The sequence below is a fragment of the Chlamydotis macqueenii genome, chromosome 9, assembly GCF_036417535.1.
Source record: "Chlamydotis macqueenii isolate bChlMac1 chromosome 9, bChlMac1.mat, whole genome shotgun sequence".
Lineage (NCBI taxonomy): Eukaryota > Metazoa > Chordata > Aves > Otidiformes > Otididae > Chlamydotis > Chlamydotis macqueenii.
In genome coordinates, this window is record NC_141564.1 from 22,267,357 (window position 1) to 22,286,679 (window position 19,323).

The 19,323-nt window shown below is 44.9% G+C and overlaps 1 protein-coding gene across 3 annotated transcripts in view; it reads left to right on the forward strand.

Moving 5' to 3' along the window:
- The window catches only part of PLD1 (phospholipase D1), a 64,833-nt gene that overhangs the window by 22,877 nt on the left and 22,633 nt on the right, over window positions 1-19,323 (forward strand). For all 3 annotated transcript variants that reach the window (XM_086754275.1, XM_086754274.1, XM_086754276.1), the window contains exons 6-15: window positions 181-246; window positions 6,355-6,413; window positions 6,926-7,018; window positions 9,598-9,750; window positions 10,509-10,658; window positions 11,934-12,017; window positions 12,781-12,862; window positions 15,985-16,095; window positions 17,423-17,629; window positions 18,313-18,529. In XM_086754275.1, coding sequence (XP_086610401.1) covers window positions 181-246; window positions 6,355-6,413; window positions 6,926-7,018; window positions 9,598-9,750; window positions 10,509-10,658; window positions 11,934-12,017; window positions 12,781-12,862; window positions 15,985-16,095; window positions 17,423-17,629; window positions 18,313-18,529 — 1,222 coding nt within the window. The remainder of the gene's footprint in view (window positions 1-180; window positions 247-6,354; window positions 6,414-6,925; window positions 7,019-9,597; window positions 9,751-10,508; window positions 10,659-11,933; window positions 12,018-12,780; window positions 12,863-15,984; window positions 16,096-17,422; window positions 17,630-18,312; window positions 18,530-19,323) is intronic.

Genomic DNA, 19,323 nt, shown 5'->3' on the forward strand with positions numbered 1-19,323 from the left:
CTGAGCTATGCTCTTCTGTGAGCACATAATAATTTATCCGTATTTATTTATCCGTTCAAACTGAAAAGCATGTCCAATTTCTTGGTTGCTTCCTAATGCCAGACAGTTGAAATATGGATTTTTTTTTTTTTCCTTGAAAATTCCTGCATCTTATCTGAAGTTTCAATTTTTTAATTGTAGAAACAACTGGAAGACTACTTGACAAAGATCCTAAAAATGCCGATGTACAGGAACTACCACGGAACTGTAAGTAGACATTAATTTGCTTAAATACTTTAAGAATATTTGCTTTACAAACATTGAATTCATTGGAAGAAGACATGGAGCTTATATAAGAAACGTTTTACAGCCATTTGCAAGCGTTTTGGCTTAGCTGATTTCTCCAACATGGATGTAATAGAATAAAACCGAAGGAATAGAGTGAAGGGCTCACTCTTGGAGGTCGCTGTTATAACACTGTGATAACCTCCCCAAGGTAGCCCAGCCCCAAAAGCTGATTGCACATGTATGATGTAGTGGAATCCTCTTTAATTCTGAGGAGTGTTTAAGATAATAAGTTTAAGTTTTAAATACTTAATTGGAGTCCAAACCATATTTGTAATCTTTCCTTCAGTTTGGGCTTTCTGTTTTGTCCTGCGTGCAAATTTGTCTCAGGTTCCTGTTCTGTGCAATTTCACTGGACATCCGTGATGCTGAGTTTCTATGAGCGATATCCGTTGGCCTCTGTGGGTGTTTTGTTGCTTCCGAAAGGAGATGGTGATTGGTTTATTTCCCTAAGTCAATAATCTCTTTGAAATGAGGAGACATGTCAAATCCAACTTCAGGCCTATTTTAAGCGAAAATATTTCCTTTGAAAGCCATCCTCAAATGTTTCTTCAGTAGTCCTCACCTGTCAGCCGCAGCTGTAACATCTCCCTGGGGTGCTAATTTATTTCCCCTTTTCTTGGCTGCATAATGACTGTGTTACTCCTTTTTTTTTGTATTACCAGCAAAACCTGATGCATTCATTGAGCAGCTGCAGAGCTTGGTGACATTTCTGAACAAGGGGTGATAACTGGGAACACTGGGTTTTCAAACCAGCAAGAAATGTAGACTAAACCTGGGGTGTCTGTAGCAGGCAGTTCTTCTCTTTGATTTTTGTTGTTTGGTAGGAATTCTGCTCTTTTGCAGGATTTCAGTTGTGTAGAGATGTTGGGCAGTGCATAGCTGGACGTCATGCCCGAAGCAGTGTGTGCTCTTATTGCAGAGCTCGGTGTGTCAAGGCCTGCATGTTACGTGGGACAAAGTGCTCGTCCAGCGTTGGCCATCGTCCTTTGGGTTGGCCAGGGTGCTTTGGGTTGCAAGAAGTCTTCAGATCTGGGCTGAGAGGAGCTGTGTTTCTTAGGCTGCTTTTTTTGGGGACAGAATGTGGAGCTGAAGTCCAGTGTAGTCAGTGTAGTGTTAGTCTGCACGTGGAAAACAGTCATCGTGTTCTAAAGGCAAGATTAGGATAACTTGGCAATTTTGATCAGTAGCATATGCAAAGCGGGGGAGAGTTATTTTACAGTGCAGATCCGTCTTGTCACTCTTAGGCAGGCGTTGCTTTTTTCAAATATTTTGGAGAATTTCTGCTCATGTAAGAACGTGGGTGATCTTTTGACCAGGCTGTGGTTTGAGGCGAGCTGCCACGGTGGGGGCCGGGTGAGGAGACGAGCGGTCCTGTCTTGCCTGGGCAGCTGTTGGGTGCTCCCCTCCTCCTGCGCTGAATCGCTCTTCTGTCCCTGGCCCTCGGAGCCAGATGTCACTTTGCGCATAAATTCTCAGTTTATTGTTGGCTTTTGCTGCGTTTGGCCACAGCGAAGTGTTCAGTAAGGACTTTGCTGCTAATAATGGCAGAGCTGTTAAGTGCAGCAGATCCTGCAGGCAATGCTGAAAGAAGACACCGGGAGAAAGAAAAACCTACCAACACAACTCCCACCATTCTCAGACTAGGGACTAAAGCGAAGATTTCTGGCATTTTCCTTGGAACTGTATTTATCCTCCTTAGAACAAAATGAGGGCTTTGCTCTTCCTGTGGTTGAGACGTCTTTTGCCTGAATGCTGACAAATGCCGTAACTGTCTCAGTCTTGGAGCACATTTTGACTCCTACGTGTTCCTCTCATAAAATCCACGCACTGATGTGTGTTTTAAAATCCTGACTCAAGTCAGACATGGAGTTGCAATGGCAAGCTGCGACCTGCCTGATGCGTAACCCTTGGTCCTTGTGAAGAGCCTGCTTGGGTCAGTCGTATCTCCTGGGAGATATTTTTGCATCTGACCTGTATAATTTAATTAAATCACTTTTTCTTTTTTTTTTTTAATTTATTTTTCATTTGTGTTTAATTTCTTATTTGTCAGTGAGAGGGTCACGCTTTATATGCTGTCTCGAGGATATGCCGTGCACTGGGAGAGTCAAGGCTGCGAGTCGAGCTTGTAGTGGTTTTGCAGACCTGAAGTCCCGGGTGGGTTGAGGATCAGGTCCATGGTGACCACACGACACTGTAGAGGTTGTACGTCCTCTAGCCTTGCTAGGTGACACTCCTGCAGGCTGTGGGAATAGAACCTACTGAAGCATCGTCATTTAGAGATGTGCCAAGTGTCCTGGCTTTGACTGGGTGGCTCTGACTGGTAAAATTTGCAGGCTTCTCACGTTTCCCTTAGTTTCTCAGCATTCATTGTAGCAGAGTATTTTGTGTGGAGTTCACAAAGAGGTTGGTAGGTGCATTATATTTTGTGATCAGATCCCAGACTTCAGAGCCTTTCATTATTATTAATTTTTTTTTCCTTTTGGCTATGTGACTTATGATTAAATCTCATGTCTTCTAGTCCTTTCCAAAACCTTTTAATCGTACTTCTGGGCTGAAGTGCTTCAAAACAATTACTGTTAAAATGAACATTGTGTGAATCTCAATGTGTTAATTGTCCCCGCTTTTTTTTTCTGGGAAATGGAAATTGAGGGAATATCGCCCAAAACCGTTGGGAAACCGGGCCCCTGGGCTTGGATGTATTCTATATAAAAACTTTATTGATTGGACTTTTGCATCATTTTTTTTTTTTTTTTTGTATTAGCTGCAGTAGTTGGAAGATGCCTAAGCAAAATAAAAAATGAGATTTGGTTGAACCAAAGTATGTGTGTCTGTAACGTTTTGCATGAGCTTTAGTGAGTGAGTGTCAAAACCTCATCTTAAGTGAAAGCGGTACAATGTAAGAACAGCTCAGACATGTGAGTGGCTGCTGTTTTGCCTCTGATACGGCACTTGGGTCTGCAGGCTGTTACAAAGGTCCCTGCCCAACCCTTCAGTATTTTTAGCTATTGCACTTAAACTTTAGCACATTTTAATACTTCTTTTAAAATTGGGTTTAGTATAATGCATTTTTTGTGTGTGTGTAAGAAATAGCTGGCATCTTTTGCTGAACAATATGATTCTGAAGTGTGGTGTAATTTCATTTTATTGCTATCCACAGCTACTAATCTTTATGGTTTTTTTTAACTCACTAAATTAAAAACAAGAGTCGAAATGAAAACACAGTGTGGAGCTGCTGAATTCTTTCTGAAATGTGGATGCTCTAGGAAATTTTTGCTTGCATATATCATGAATGCTCGACATTGCTGGCAGGATGGGACAGTTTAAAACCGTGGCTCATGCACCTTGCAGCTGGTTCTCCACCTTCCATAGCTTATCTTTCTGCAGCTGATCGCTCCTGTCTGTTTTGGTTTTTTTTTTCCTTTTTATTGCTACAACAATGTCATTGAAACTGCATTCTCTAGGCCTGTATCTCATATTTAAAATATTCTGCTGCAGATCACTCTGAAACCAGAGCAGGATGCCGGCTCCCAGGGGTGGCAGCTGGGCAGTGCAGGAATTCAGATGTGATGGAGATGAAAGCCCCTCACTGCTCTGCCTTCCCCTCTCAGTTTTTCTGTGAATGATGAGCACCTCGGATGAAAGGCATTGTAGCAGTAAAAATAGCTAATACAGCAATAATCATAATAATAAATCATTCAATCAGATATTTTCCACTGCACTGAGGAATTTTCCTTCTAACTAGTGGAATTTGTTTTTTTACAAGCCAGTGCTTCTAATTGAAGCTGCTTGATGAATGTGTTAGATGGGCTCCTGTCACCATTGTAGCCGTTTCAAAGACTCCTTGGCTGAAGAGCAGGCTGCTTGCTGCCAGACAATCTTTCTTTAATTTTTATGTAGTAATAGTTCTGTGTCTGCAAGTATTTTTTTTTTTCTTCCTGGTTTGTCTTTTTGCTTCTTTGAGGACAATTATTTCTCTGCACGCAGTGCTCCTCGAATTGCTGCCAGGTTTTTGGTCGCAGCCAACATTTTCAAAGGGTTTTGACATTTGTGCGTGGCTTTTTTTGTGTGTGCCCGCTGAGAAAGAGATGTCTGGGTTTCTGCTTTGTCTGATGAGGAATGCCGGCCATGTTCTGAAGAAATGAAAATAGGATCCAGGGCAAAGAACTGGCCTGAGGCTTTGCTTGGGACTCTGATAAGAGTTTGTAGGACAACGCTGGGTTTTCAGATGCTCCCCGTCCCACTCCGAATGTCACTGCAGAAACAGCTCAAACATTCGTAGGTCATGGCTGGTGCTTTTCCAGAACAACAGTGGTGACAGTAAGATTGTCAGTAAAAGCATGAACTAACTTGTTCTAGCCAGTTTCTGAAAACAGGCTGAAATCAGCCAAACTGGAGGGCATTAAATTTGCCTCTACTGAATAGAGGTTACTTTATATCCCTGAGTTACTTGGAAGAGAATAACAAGTCTTTTGTTCTTCTTTGTGGCCTTATAAGTTGGGGAAGGTCCCAGGAGCAGCAGAGGGTGAGGAGGAGGAAGGATTATCTGTCCTACTGCTGCTTCTGTGGGGCAAAAATGATGGTGTTGGGAAGGGAGCCTGAGCAGGCCTCGCCATAGCTGCGAGACAGACTTTTGCCCTAAATTGACTCATACTCTTTGTTATACTTAGTGTTTGAAAAGATTTCAGACTTATTGGTCCACCCATATAATTCCTGTGCAAAATCAGATTTTGCTGATGAGGTTTGCCAGAGAGCAAGTGATGGTGGCCATTTTGAAGGAGAAGGTGCTGGCCCCTGAGCTGCTGTGGGGCGTGGGCAGGCATGGCCTGAAGCCAACCCTGAGGCTGTCTCATGTCCCGACTGCGGTTGGGAGCGTGGGTTGAGTCCTGGGCTTCGGTCCCAGCAGGCTTGGTTGCCAAAAGATGTGGTTAGAGGGTTCTCTACAGCTTGCTGCCTGACCAAAGATAAGAGCAGCTCCTGCCCTCACCCTGCCCTGAGCACCTTTCCGCACTCAGACAATTTTATGCAATAATAAATTAAAAATGCCTGGGTGCAGACAAGCCTCTGCTGTGCAAGGCAGCTCCTTCACAGGGCTGCTCCCGTCCAAGCCCTGTCCTGCACGGGACGCCTGGGGCAGGCATTTCTCCCTGCTAATGGGGCCCAGGGCTGATAACCAGCAGACTGTCAGGAATGTCCTGCTGTGCCAAGAAAAGCCTGCTGGGTCGAAATCGCCCAGTGTCCTATTTTTAGAGGTGAATATAATCGTGCTGTGCTTTCTCACCAGCTTTGCTTGTTGTTTTGTTCCTCTGCAATCTTTGCTGAGGCAGGAGGAGCTGCAAGGAGGCAGGTTGCTTTAATTTGAGATTTGCTGTAAACCTGAGAGTTTACTATGGGTTCCCCAGGCTGTGCCTGCTGTGGAGCTCTGTGCAGACCAGCAGAAGGCATGGAGGATTGCTTGAACTTGCTCTCCTCCTGCCCTGCTGTGGCTTTCTGGTGGGTTTTCGGCGAGGGGGCTGGATGGGGCAGTGGTATGTGTACAGCTCTGAGTGGGAGCAACCTGCTGTGATGGTCTTGGAGGATGCTCATGGGCTGAGGGGCTGAACCTCCATGGTGCTCCCAGCCTGGGGGATGTCTGCTCATTCCCTTTCAGCCTTTCTGTGAGAGTCACTGGAGGAAGGAGAGGATTCAGGCAGCTGGACAGGTTCACACAGACCCCCAGACAGTGTCAAACCTGAGTCCTCATTTCAGCCAGTGATCGAGGAGGGAGGATACTGGTGATACATTTGATCTTGATTTTCCTGGTTGCATGAAATATTTTCTCCAAAGCACATTTAAAATAAGCAAACAAACTAAAAACCCAACCAAACTACTTTTCTTGGTCTTTTTGAAGATGCTTAAGCGATGGTGGGTAACTTCTGCTCAGGATCTTCTGTAGATCCTGTCTTTATGACAAGGGACTTTGATGAAGCAAAGTATTTTGTATATTTTGGAATTCATAAAAGATGGGGGAATCTTCTTCTCTTTCCCCAGATGGAGTTCATTGGAGTAAGCCAGCTGTCATTCATCCATGACCTGGGACCGAAGGGCATGTGAGTTGTGGGCTGTCTTTGTGAGTTATGATTCACCAAGAGCATGACTTTATAACTATTGTTCAAATTAATGGTTTTCCTTGCCAATAAATGACGGGGCTATATTTTGCCATTCAGATAGAAAAAATCATTACTGTTCGGACAGAAGTGGTACAACTTTGGGAAATAGTTTTGAGAGCAGGCTGCTTTGCAAGATGTGGGCTGCAGCTCTCGGGCTGGCTTGCAGGGTTTCTCCCCTCCCTGCAACCTGTGCACTTGCTTGTTCTGCTGGTGCTCTGAAACAGGGCTCTGCATTTCTTAAATCTTCACAATTTCCTTCTCGGGGGTTATTTTTTCCCTTCTTCCCGCGTTCAGGGCATGGCATGGCAGCTGCTTGGGCATGGCTGGAGGTGGCAGGAGCCATCCCTGGGCACAGGGGTTGGGGGGTTCAGCAGGCATCCTCCACCCAAGAGCCCCCCTGCACTTCCAGGCGAGCCACGCTGCCCGTCCTGACCGTGTTTCTGTCCTTGCAGAGAAGGGTTGATCATGAAGCGCTCCGGGGGCCACCGCATACCTGGCCTGAACTGCTGCGGCCAGGGAAGGATGTGCTACCGATGGTCCAAAAGGTACTGCTGGGACAGCGAAGGTGGCGATGTTGTGTGCTCCTCGGGCACGCGTACAAAAATCCTCGTTTGTCTTTTTCTCCCAAAAAGTCTCTGAGGGAGATTCATGCTTTTTTATGAAAGCCATGGATTTTCACATTGAAAGGGTCTGTAGGCTGTTCACCCCCTTGCCCTCTTGTGTGGAGGATGGTGGGGTTTTTATTCTGTTTTGGAGTTCATAGAAGGGATATGTTGCTCCAGAGGAAAACTGGGATTTCGTACAGCCCCCAGCTGGCAGAAATGGCAATAATCCCTTGGTTTGTGTGAGCCTTTGGGAGGGGACATGGCCAGTGAGACTGCCCCGGTCCCATTTCTGCCTGGTTTTCTGAGCTTCCCTTCCTCAATTTCAAAGAAAAAATTTGATTATTTAAAACAGTATCTGGGCTGCTTTGGTGCTGGATTAAATTAGATGTGACCCACAGCAGTAAGGAGCTCTGTTTGGTGCCATTAACCTCGATATTAAATACATCGCCTCTTCCTTATTATGGCATGTTTTTAAGTGCTGGTGTTTTCACGGGAGTTTTCACCGTTCCTATGTCCCTTCCTGCTGTAGGCTGGTGTAACTTACTGTCCTTACCCCTTAACCTTCAGTGTTAGATCTCGGTGTGTCATAGGGCTGCAGTGCAGGGAGGTGTGTGCTACGGAAGAGTATGTGTGTTATCAGCTGGCATCCAAAAAATGCAGAGGTATTTCCTGGAGTTTGCCCTTCCCAGGCAAATCTTTCATTTGAAAATCCAAATAGCATATATCTGCCCTCTAGCTACAATTTCTTGGTCTCTAAGAGTTTCCTCAAGCATTATCCACCTTTGGATTTTAGTATTGACAATGGGTTGTCATTAGTTTATCTTAAAAAAATTCTGGTTTCCTGCAAAAGCTTTCTGTGTTCCTGTGAAGAAAAGGTCCTGTTTCTTAGTCTTTCAATGTTTCTTAATGTAATTTTACAGAAGATCTCTGTAATGAGTGCACAAGGAGATGAGGATGTGACCTTCTTCCAGGTCAAATTGTTGAAATGTCTCCAATTCTTTTTCCTCTGATATAGAAAAAAAAAAAGCCTTTTCTTCTCAATACACTCAATTAACTCTTCCTTATGTTATGCAAACCTCAAGCTTTAGGGGGGACAGTAGCACATACAGCTCCGATGGATTTCAATTTTCCTTTAGAGCCTAAAAAAGGGGCAGGAGAAGTGTTTGAGTGGGATTGCATGCAGAGTAATACCAGACAGCACCAAGTCCCTGCCATGGCCTGCCGGGACTGACAGCGTGTGCGTCAATAAATAAGCAAATAACAGTAATATTTCCTAGAGAGGGTTATTTAAGTGAAGGATTTTAGGACACATCAAGCTGGGGACACAGCTCCCCCCCCGCCACCGAGCATGGGACAGACCACGGCCATCCTTTTCCTACAGCAGCTTTGCTGTAGGCATTGGGGTTGTACACTCCAAATTTCATTTCATTTATCATAGCAGGTTGGGCGTGTTATGGCCACAGGGGCTGTGGAAAGGGATGCAGAGGAGGAGAGTCAGACGACGCTGTGAACGGGCATGAGCAGGACTTCTTGGGCATGGATAGCTGCCTGGGAAAACCAGAAAGGGGAGCCCTTGGAAGTGTATCCTGTGGGAATGAGATTATGGGCCAAATAGGGAGGGGAGGTATTTTGTAACCAAATGAGACGTGATGCTGGGACAACTCTTTCAGGGCCCTGAAAGAAAAGAAAAAAATACGAGATTTGGAAGTGGAGCTGAGGCTGTAGCTAAAGATACAAGAATGAACAGATTTTTTCAGTATTTTCTGTTGCTTTGTGTGTTTCTGAGTGTGCAGAAAAATGAGGAGAAGGTCTGGTGGCGGAGACCTGTGTGGGACAGAGGGGGCTGGTTACCCCAGCTACACCGCAGGGGGAGAAAAAATTAGAAATGCCATTCACAGTAAAAAATGTGGGTTTTTTTTTTTCCTGGAGTTGCCTTCAGGCTACAGTATTTATGTAAAACCTGCCGGTCATCTCTCATCATGTGTTTCTAACAGGGTGCCTGTTGCTTGGCAATAAAATCTTTCCAGAATGCCTCGTTCATATATTTTGATAGGAGTTAAAGTGATTCTAGCATCATAATTAATGTTAGAAATGTCATGTAACTCCCACGGAGCACAAAAGCTGAATGAAAATCTGAGATGGAGGAATCCTTGTTGCACCTTGCCCAGCGTTGCGGCACCTGACTGGGAGGTTTGTGGGCAGGGATTGATTTCATTAGACAAGGAAACCTGTGTTTTCAAAGACTTTTGTAAAAAGAAGTCATGCAAATAACTCTAAAAGTCTTATATCGAATTCAAAGTCATTACCCAAGTTCATAAAATAGGCACTTTTCTGCTCAAGAAAACCGTACCTTGGACTAGCCCCTGAAAAGAAGTTCTACCATTTAGTTGAACACTTTCTTTTCCCTGATAAATGATTTGCACCTCTTCTGAAGAAAACGCTTTTCCATTTTATTGGCTTTTTTGTGGCTCATATTTTGAAGGTGAAATCCAAGTGACCCGGTTGCTGTGCCCGTACAGGTGGCTGGTGGTGAAGGACTCCTTCCTGCTGTACATGAAGCCAGACTCGGGGGCCATTGCCTTTGTCCTGCTGGTAGATAAGGAATTCAACATCAAGATAGGCCAGAAAGAAACAGAAACTAAATACGGGTTGCAGATCGACAATCTCTCTAGGTAAGAATTGCAAACTCTGAAAACCTTTTTAGTTTGCTTTTGCTTTTTGAAGGAGGAATCGATGCTTCTCTCCGAGAGGGGTTAACAAGGCGCCCTGGGCTGACGTGGTGCAGCTCAGCTTCCCGCTGCTGCTGTGTTGTTACCTGCTGGGCATTTGGCCTGCCACGCTGTTCGTTTCCGATGTCTTAATGAGGCATTTGGAGGCTCAGCTGCTGTTTGTCCATCCTTGCGGTTATTGCTTGGTTATTGCTCGGGCCTGGGGGCATGGTGCACGTTGAGTTGCACAGTCTGTTTTCGCAGCAATTGCTTACGGTAATTTTCTAGGGACTTTGTTCCTTTATGCTGCAAGCAGAGACGTGTTCTCCTACATCCTAACCGGAGTATTACCCAAAAGACGTGCTAGTTGGGATGAAGATATATTTAATATTTTTATGGTAGTGTACAGTAGAAATTAATCTTTTAAAAGATACAACATTAGCTAGATCCAACTCTCCTCCAAGTTAAGTTGATGCTATTAATTTAAATCTGGGAGGGTTTTGGTTTTTTTTTTTTAATGCTTGGCAATGTAATACTGTGGTAGTTGCTCGGAGCAGCTGATGTATTTATGTGCAAACAAAACAAGCAAAGTCCTTACTTTTTGCTTAAATAAAATATGACTGATACAAGTGCATTTACCAACGTGTATAGACAGCGAGGAGCAGCCCAATTAAAATGTACATGGCTTCAGCATCCTGCCCTGTGCGCCGTCTGTTTTACAGGTCGCTGATTTTGAAGTGTAACAGCTACAGACATGCCCAGTGGTGGCGGCAGGGCATAGACGAGTTCATTCGGAAACACGGCAAGGACTTCCTCACAGAGCACCGCTTCGGCTCGTACGCAGCCGTGCAGGAGAACACGCTGGCCAAGTGGTGAGGATTGCGGCGAGGCTGCGATTGGATCGTGGTGCCTTGGGTGCTGTTACCCACAGCAGGAGCGGTGCACACCGGGGTGCCGGCGTTAGCCTGGGTCTGAGGGATAGAGCTGGTGGCATTTGGTAGCTGTAGGGGTTGATGATAATTAGAGAAGATGGGAAAAATGAGACTTCCTTCACTTCACTAGCAGTGCTGGTGACAGGAGTGCTTTGATCCTCTTATGGCTTTGCATTTTGTTAATAGCATTTTGAAACAGCAAGTTTCATTTGAATGTGAACATGTTGGGTATTTATTATCATAATATGATAATGTTATGAGTTAAAACCAGAGCTGCTCTTCCATTAAGATATTCCTGGCTTCAATTTTATCCCAGTTTCTGATTCTGGAAATGCGGTTTCCTAAGGGTTTAGGTCTGTCAGCTCTGGGTTGTAAGCCCACAGTAACACCGGTGCTATTGAAAACATCTGCCTCTTTGGCTACACTCCTTAGCTCCCTCCCAAAGCAACTGTGCTGCAGCCTGTCCTGCCTGTGCTCTTCTGCAACCAATGGTCTGGTCACATCCTTTGTTCTCTGAAATGCAAGATATGTCCTGCTCACCACGTTTGCACGGCTAGTTCTCATTCTGTGTGGCAGCATTGCCCTTCACGGCACCATGGATGTGTTCAGATGCAAGTGCTGCTCATCTGGTTGAAGACCAGCATCAGATCCAGGCCTTGCAGGTTGGCTTTGCGGTGAAAGAGAATCAGCAAATGCAGATTTGAGTATAGTATAAGGGTGACAACTTTGTGCACGCAGCAGTCCCATGAGAAATCCTCCCATCCATCCTGTAACCTGATCGCATCAAGCCGTTGCTGGAAGCACCTCAAAAACATTATTCTAGCTGGAAGCAAACCAGCTCTCACTGCAGCTTCTGCCTTGCAGCAACCGCTGCCCAAATAGTTTCTGTAAATGAAAGCAAACACCATTCTGCCGTCCTTTCCCGAGAGCCAAACCTAGCTCACACATCAAGCAAAACCCAAGAATATGGTGTGCAGTTGGCAGAAGTACCAAGTGGTGCTTAATTATCTCTTGTTGCGCTGTTTCATTAAGCTACTAATAGCGGCATGAAATTCTCCCTGCATGTTGTCCTAATTCTTGAAATTAGGTTTGTGTTTGCTTTTGAGAAGAGAATGTAAGTGGCATTAACACAGAACCCCGTCGGTTTTCAGCTGTGGTCTTTGTTTAACGAAGGGGAAGGAAACCTAGAGCTATGTGCTGTGTTTGCTTTTACAGGTATGTAAATGCTAAGTGGTACTTTGAAGATGTCGCAAATGCCATGGAAGCTGCTAAGGAAGAAATTTTCATCACAGATTGGTGGTTCGTACTTACATAATTGGATGTTGACCAGCCATCTCTCTTGGGACGTTCCCGACAACGCGGCACTGTTCGGAGGCCCTACAGTATGGCAATGAGCCGTGCAGCCAGATGGTTTGGCAGCACACCCAAACATGTCCTCGTGTTGTATTCAAAGGCCTTTTCAGGAGGGTTGGCAGCAAAAGCGCATGCTTGAAATCAAGAGCTTGGCTGTCTCCTTCCAAGGAAAGGCCTGAAATTGCGTGAAGGCACCACCTGAATTGCAAATGTTACGGCTTGAGGTGCTCATCGGGAGCATAAATCGCTGCAAACCCAAGGGGCACGGGTGTTTTTCAGTATATGAAGGGACATGGACATTCAGATGCCTCCAACAGTGCTCTTCCCATGGGATCCTGCATGTGATCCTCCTTTCAGCTCCTCCTCGCTGTCTTGGGAAGCCTTATGCCAGCAATGAGAGCATCTTGAGGGAGGTGTGATTTTGCTCTGCTCTTAAATGGGCCAGGCAACAGAAGGGAAGTTTTGTTGCCCCTTCCAAACTGTGTTGAATACTGAGATGAATGAGCTGGATGGGTCCCCTGCCCTCTGTAACGCTCCGTTATTAAAAACAAAGAGCATGACATTAGAGAGTGCATCTCTCTGAGACAGGAGCCTTCACATCCACTTTGTATCAACTTTGATTTCTTTGCTTCCCAAGTTGATTATTTAGGCCAGTACTTTGTTTGCAGACTACAAATACTGTGTTTTTTCCACCTCTTTATTTTCTTAGGTTGAGCCCAGAAATCTTCATGAAACGACCCGTCGTGGAAGGAAATCGCTGGCGGCTGGACTGCATCCTGAAGCGGAAAGCAGTAAGTGAGCTCCAGCTGCAACCTTCTACCTGCAGAAACCCCTTGTGCCCACCCAGTTACAGGGTCATACTGGGACTGGAGCATTTAGGTAGGGATGAGAGTTAAAGCTGGCCAAGCCTCACTTCAGATGGCCTCAGAAAACTACGTATTTTGACTTGCTCCCCCCATTTGTGTTTGGAAGAGCTCGGAGGCAGAAGGGTAGACCCTCTGGTTGCTCCTTCCAGTCCTCAGGCTTGGGTCATTTCAGCCTTGCATTAGGACTGTCCCAGCTCCTGGTCAGGTCAAAGAGCAGTTGCCGTCCGGTGCTCTCCTGTGGCACATGCAATTTAGAGGTACGGAAAAGACCAAGCATTTTGTGGTGGCTCTTAGGAGGTGGTTTGTACGTTACTGTGTTGTGCAGATCCTGTCTGTCGTTGCCACGTATTGTGTCTCTGTGCTGCAGCTTTCTGAGTTGAAGCTATGAGTGGTGCTGTCAGTCTGCCAAGAAAATCAAGATGTCATTAGCAAAAAGTCACTTGGTATCATCCAGAGGTTCATGCTAACTCACTACAGCCTTCTCATCTGGTTTTCTATACTTGATACATTGCATAGATCCTTGGTACAACTAAACATCAAAGAACTGATGTTCTGTCATTCCTTGCTGTAATAAGGAAGTGCCTGTTGGCATTAAAGATTGTCCTAGCATCCCCCAGCCCCTTTACCCATGGTAGAGCCCCTTTTGCTTTCATCCTGCCCAGACCAAGCTGCCCAAAGCTCTTCTTGTCATAGCTCTTTCACTTCTGCTGCTGCTGTGAAAGGTAATAATGAATTTTAGCAGAGCATACGAAAGGCTAAAACATTACAGGTTTTTGTGTTTTGTTATTTTTATTTCCTGTCCCTGCTCAGGAGGTTGAATTAGATGACCTTTAAAAGGTCCCTTTCAACCCAAACTATTCTATGATTTCCAAGGATAACTTACATGATTAGAAAAGGCTTTATTTTTTTTTGGAGCTACCTCTTACTATCTGCATGTCTCCTGGTTTTCTTTGTTTCTACCCACTGCTTTCTGTATTCTTATGGCACTTGTGGCCACTAAGAGGAGGAAGATCAGCTGTGCCCTCCTTTCATGTTCCTTCTCAGGTGGGGACTCTGGTCATGAGGGTCCTGCTACATTGCTGTGGAAAAGGGAGTTGAGGAAAGGGCTTCAGCAAAGCATCAAAAAAGCGTGCAAACACGAGGAACATCACATTCCCCAGAGCTGAGCTGTGGTGTTCAGCTTCTTTACAAAGAGGTGATAAACATGAATTCAGAGTCTTGGACTCCTATTTGCATTGCTGTGTTATCAGAGTTAATAAGTGCTCATGTTCAGTAAGCAAATGCTTGTATAAACTTGATAAGACTTCTTTTCCCCTCTCTTTTAATTTCTTCTTCTCTGCTGTTCCTTCTGAAGAGAAAAGCTCAGACCTGCTGTTGACTTGGTGCCTTTTCTGGCACTCCTGGCCAGGATTCCCATGCAAAGCTCTGTGCTGTTGTGCACTCTCCTTTCTTGTGCAGCACTTGGAGATGTGAGAAAGCAACCACAACTACTAGTTCTGTTTTTCTTTTCTTTAAGCATTTTCATCCTGGAAAACAGTTCATTTTGTTGCTGGTTGTGCTGTGCTTTCCAACAACACATCTGGATCTGGACTATGGAGAACATGTTTCATGGAGCCAGGCAAGCCAGTCAGAGAAGCTGAACGTGAGGTGTTTATGAATATGGGCTGTACTTCAGTTGTTCACCCAACTCGTGATAACACCAGTGCTAGAAATGGTAGTTTCCCCCACATGAGCGGTGAGTCAGGAAGGGGAAGCGTGGCCAGGGAAGTCTCTTGAACGCTTGATGTGGTAGAAGGGCAGGAGTCCAGGTGGATATGCTGAAGTAGTCTTGGACTTCCTCCTCTTTCAAACCAGTTGTCATCACAGTCCTCACCCCTTTGCATGCTGAGAAAAAAAAAATAGTTTTTTGTGTCTGACTGTTGTTGATTTGTAGTCTTATGTTCTGGAAAATGAAACGTGGCCACGGAGCATGCTTACTGGAAGAATTTGACTTTGTCATGTTGACGTGGATTTTCCTGTGGTTATAAATACCTTGCAAGAGTGAGGAGTGTTTTAAGATCAGTTCCTGGAAATACTTGCCTGCTCTCTCACTTGAGGCACTTCTTTGATTCGGCAGGACGGTCAGCAAGCTGGTGTCTGGGTACAGGGGTGAGGCTGCCCTTTGTGTGTATACAGTGCTGCCTTGGGCTTCTCTGGGCGCAGTGGGGAGCGGAATATCATCCACGGTTTGGGGACTGCTTAACCTACCAGAAGCAACTTTATGGAAATAGAAGCTTAGAAGGTGGTGGAAAGTTTAGGTCCCAAGTTTAAGCTCCAGTGCAAGATTTGAAGCCGTGCTGATTTACAGCAGCAGTTCTAGTATGTGGCCAGCATTCGCTGAGGTTTGGGAAGTAATTGGCAGTTTTGAAAGTGCTTTAACAAGTGTCCTTAGAAACCCTCCTGTGGGGAAACTCATTCTACTCAAGAAAAGCACCACCTTTTGAGCACTGCTCATTGTGTTCCAGGAGCTTGTTTAGCTCTGCCAACAGAAAGAACTTGTTTGCTGGTGTTGGGTCAGTTGCATCCTTTTTAGGAGAGGGCTGTCCATGTCACTACACTGGTATTGTTGTCCTGCAGAGGCTTTTAACTGTACACAAACCTCAGGGCAACAAGAAAGAGCAGAAGACTGAACTTCAGTGGGTGTGCAACACAGTTATATGGGGATTGAATCGAGTTTGCCAAATCTTACCTCAAAGGATGTTCCAAGGGGGCTACTGCGAGAATGACTTGTTGATGGGCTTTGGCATAGCTCAGCTCTTCACGCAAAAATCCAGGTACTGAGCCCTTCTCTGGAAGCTGAAGAGCTTTCCTGAGCAGTGCAGGTCCCTGCACACTGTGGGGTCACCATGGTGGATCTGGAAGAGCGTAATCAAGAACAAGTAACTGCAGCCTGCATTTCTGTCTGCAGGCACAACATGCTTGCTGCCTCTTAGCTTTTCCTCGCTTCAGAAATGGACTGTATCCATTGAAATATTTGCAGACCATGTGTTTCTTTCTGTTTCTGACAGCAACAAGGAGTGAGAATTTTTGTTATGCTGTACAAAGAGGTGGAGCTTGCCCTAGGGATCAACAGTGAATATAGCAAGCGGACGCTCATGCGCCTCCATCCAAACATTAAGGTAATAGCATGTTGGGCAGTCGTGTGACGGACATTTGCATTCATTTGCTCTTGATAGCTAGTGTTGACCTTCAGTGTTTTGGGTGTGAACTGGTGGAACAGCAATTCCTGCTGTTGCAGTGGGAATAGACTGAGAAGACGTACCCATCTGGCAACTTAATTTTTTTAGGTTATAATTGAACATAAAATTGCTTAGTTTAAACTTGCCAAAGCAACTATTCGTCTAACTCACGAGAAACATATTTCATGTGACAAGTTAATGGGGTTACATCAGATGGAAAATTACAATTTGAGAATGTTGTCTCATTTCAGCATTTCTGCTCGTACGTGGATGGTGAGAGTCAGCACTGGATGTTTACGTTCCCATCGTAAATGAACAGCATTGCGCTGTCCTGTGCTGTTTTGCTCTTGCTTTGCCACCGAGCAGAAAATGAGTTGTGGCGTGTGAACTGGTAGATAAGGCTAGATCCAGTCTCTTGAAATTAGAGACATACGCATTTTAATGAGCAATAAGATGTATGTTATGCATGAGGGTGACTGACAAACTGCTAGAATAATAGATTTGTTGTAGTTTGACCAGTTGCCAGGGTGAAGGGGAGCATCCATTCACCAACATCTTCACAGCAAGACTGGAAGTTGTAATTTGAAGTTACATGCTATGTGTGTAACAGATTTTGGGAGCAGCCAGGTGAAACTCTAGCTCTTTCCTCAGGGAGCTGGTCTAATGACTCTCCTCTAACATTAAAAAAAACCAAACAAACTATATACTGAATGCTTAGATATAGAAGTTACTTTGCCATAAACACATGTCAGAAAGAATCTCACAAACAAATGTCAAACATTTTGCTGATTTTAAATGGGGAAAAAACCAGCCAACTTCTCATTTCACTTATGTAGTGGCAACAACCGAAGAAGTGAGTCAGATCACCAATATGTTGTTTTCTTTTAGAGCAGGTTCTGTGTTTGAAAGCTCAGCTATTATAGCTCTACTGAAAGCATGATTTTATTTGTTGAAACAGTTTTCTTGACTATAGTTCTCTTATGAACACAGTTGCTGTAAGTGTGACCTGTCCCAACATCAGTAACCGTTGCTGCTTGGGAATACCCGCATCGTGGGGAAGCACCTGCCTGCCAGTAAGGCTGAGCCCAACCTGGGGGATGTCCTGTAGCTTCAGTAATTACAGCAGTCTGTGTGGAGGCACCTTCTAGAAACTCCAGTGTTTCCCCGTCATCCTGAGCAGCCAAAAAAAAAAAAATGCGGGCAGCTCTATGGCCGGAGGTATAAATTGGGCAATGACACTGAGTTTGAGTGCTGGTTCTCTCCCTAGGTGATGAGACACCCAGATCACGTGTCCTCCTCTGTGTACCTCTGGGCCCACCATGAGAAGCTCGTCATCGTTGACCAGTCCGTGGCATTTGTAGGCGGCATCGACTTGGCATACGGCAGGTGGGATGATGACGAGCACCGCCTGACCGACGTGGGCAGTGTCAAACGAATGGTGGCAGTGAAGTCAGTGTCGACAACAAACCTGGCAGTAAGTGAGCTTGATCCAGCTGCTGGCCACCTTCAACATCTGCACGTCAGGTTTGCAGTGGGGATGAACAAGCCGTGTCCACTTCTAAGCAGAGAGTTGGGTTTAAGAGGTTTAAAGAGGAATAGTAATGGGAAGAAGGAAGTATCTGGGCATTGAATGACTCTTTAGGGCTAGATCCTGACCAGCCCTTGCTAGACCAGAGAGATAGAGAGGTGGATTTCCCCTGGAGCTTGGAGCAGCAGGAACAATTTGGAGACTATGTTCTTAATAAAACTCAACTAGAAATGCACAGTAGGCACTCACAGAGTGCTGTGAACTTCTGGATACTTGGGCCCTCAGCAGGTGCCTTGCTTGCTGAGCTTTTTGCTAACTTGGGTCTCTATGCATCCAGAGATCTCTTAAAAAATTTAGAGAGATTTAAATTTATGAGAATTTCAACGGGAATAATAATCAATCTGGGATTGAAGAATGTAGTGATAGCATCAATGTAGTTTTTCTGTCAAGTGCCTCCCTGGTACAGACTTTCTCCCTCAAATGCATTCGTAGTTCCCACTGAAGTGTGTCTTTGTCACAGAGCAAAGTTTGACTTGTGGTTGGTTTTGAGCATTGATATGCATTATAATCTGTAATTAAAGGGGAACATGTCTGTACATCACCTGCAGCAATGTCCTGTGTCTTTTAAGTCTGCAGCAGAGTCATCTGAACGTCTTCCCCTGCAATCCCAAGCTCCGTCCCCAGAAAGCCACTTGTTCCAGAGAAATGCTGAAGATGCCCCTGACACATCAAAAATGAAAGGAGTAGGAAAACCCAAAAAGTTTTCAAGGTTCAGTATTTACAAGCATCTCCATAAACATGGCATACACCACGCTGACAGTGTCAGCAGCATAGACAGTGAATCAAGTAAGTAATTTTCAACTAAAGAACATATACAAAGTGTGTGTGGAGGTGGGTGGGTGGGTGTACGTGCAGATTCACGTAATTTATAGGCTCGTGTTCTTTGTAAGGAAGGAAAGTTGGTGACTTTCTTAACTATCGGAATAATAGCTGTGTGTAGTCAATATTTAAATCTGTGTCACTGCAAAATACACAAGAAAAATTTTGAGTGGATTTGCATTTAATTAATTAGCAATTGTTGTGAGCCATCGGATGACGCGGTATACTGTACGTGGTGCCTAATGTTTATACTGCCTGAACATTTTTATTCTGCAAGGGAGAACAGAATCTTTCATTTTTCAACTTGTATTTGTTGTAACTAGTGAGACAGTTTCTGAATGTGATAATCTCTTCTCATGGGCTTGCGTTACCTAGGTTTAAATCAGTTCACTTAAATGGAAATATTCCTAATTTACCCACTTACTAGAGAGGAGAGACTATTCAACAGCTGAATATTTGAATGCAGCTTTTAATTCCCCACATTAAAAGCAGCTTCAAAGGTTCAAATTACAAGGATCAGCTTGACATTTGTTCCAGCATGGAGTGCTTCCCGAAATCTCTTCCTGAAGTCCTCAGCTTCTGAAGCTGTAAATTGCTCAAGGCGGGAACTTATTTGGGTTTCCATCACTCCCTGCAGATCTTACTCCTGCCTCTGGCCGGAGGAAGCCTTGCTTGGAGCATCATGTGCACTGGTTGCAGTCAGGTCAGGGCGTAGCCGTGGCTTTGCTGCTTCCATATATCTGTTTGATGTAAAACCAGAC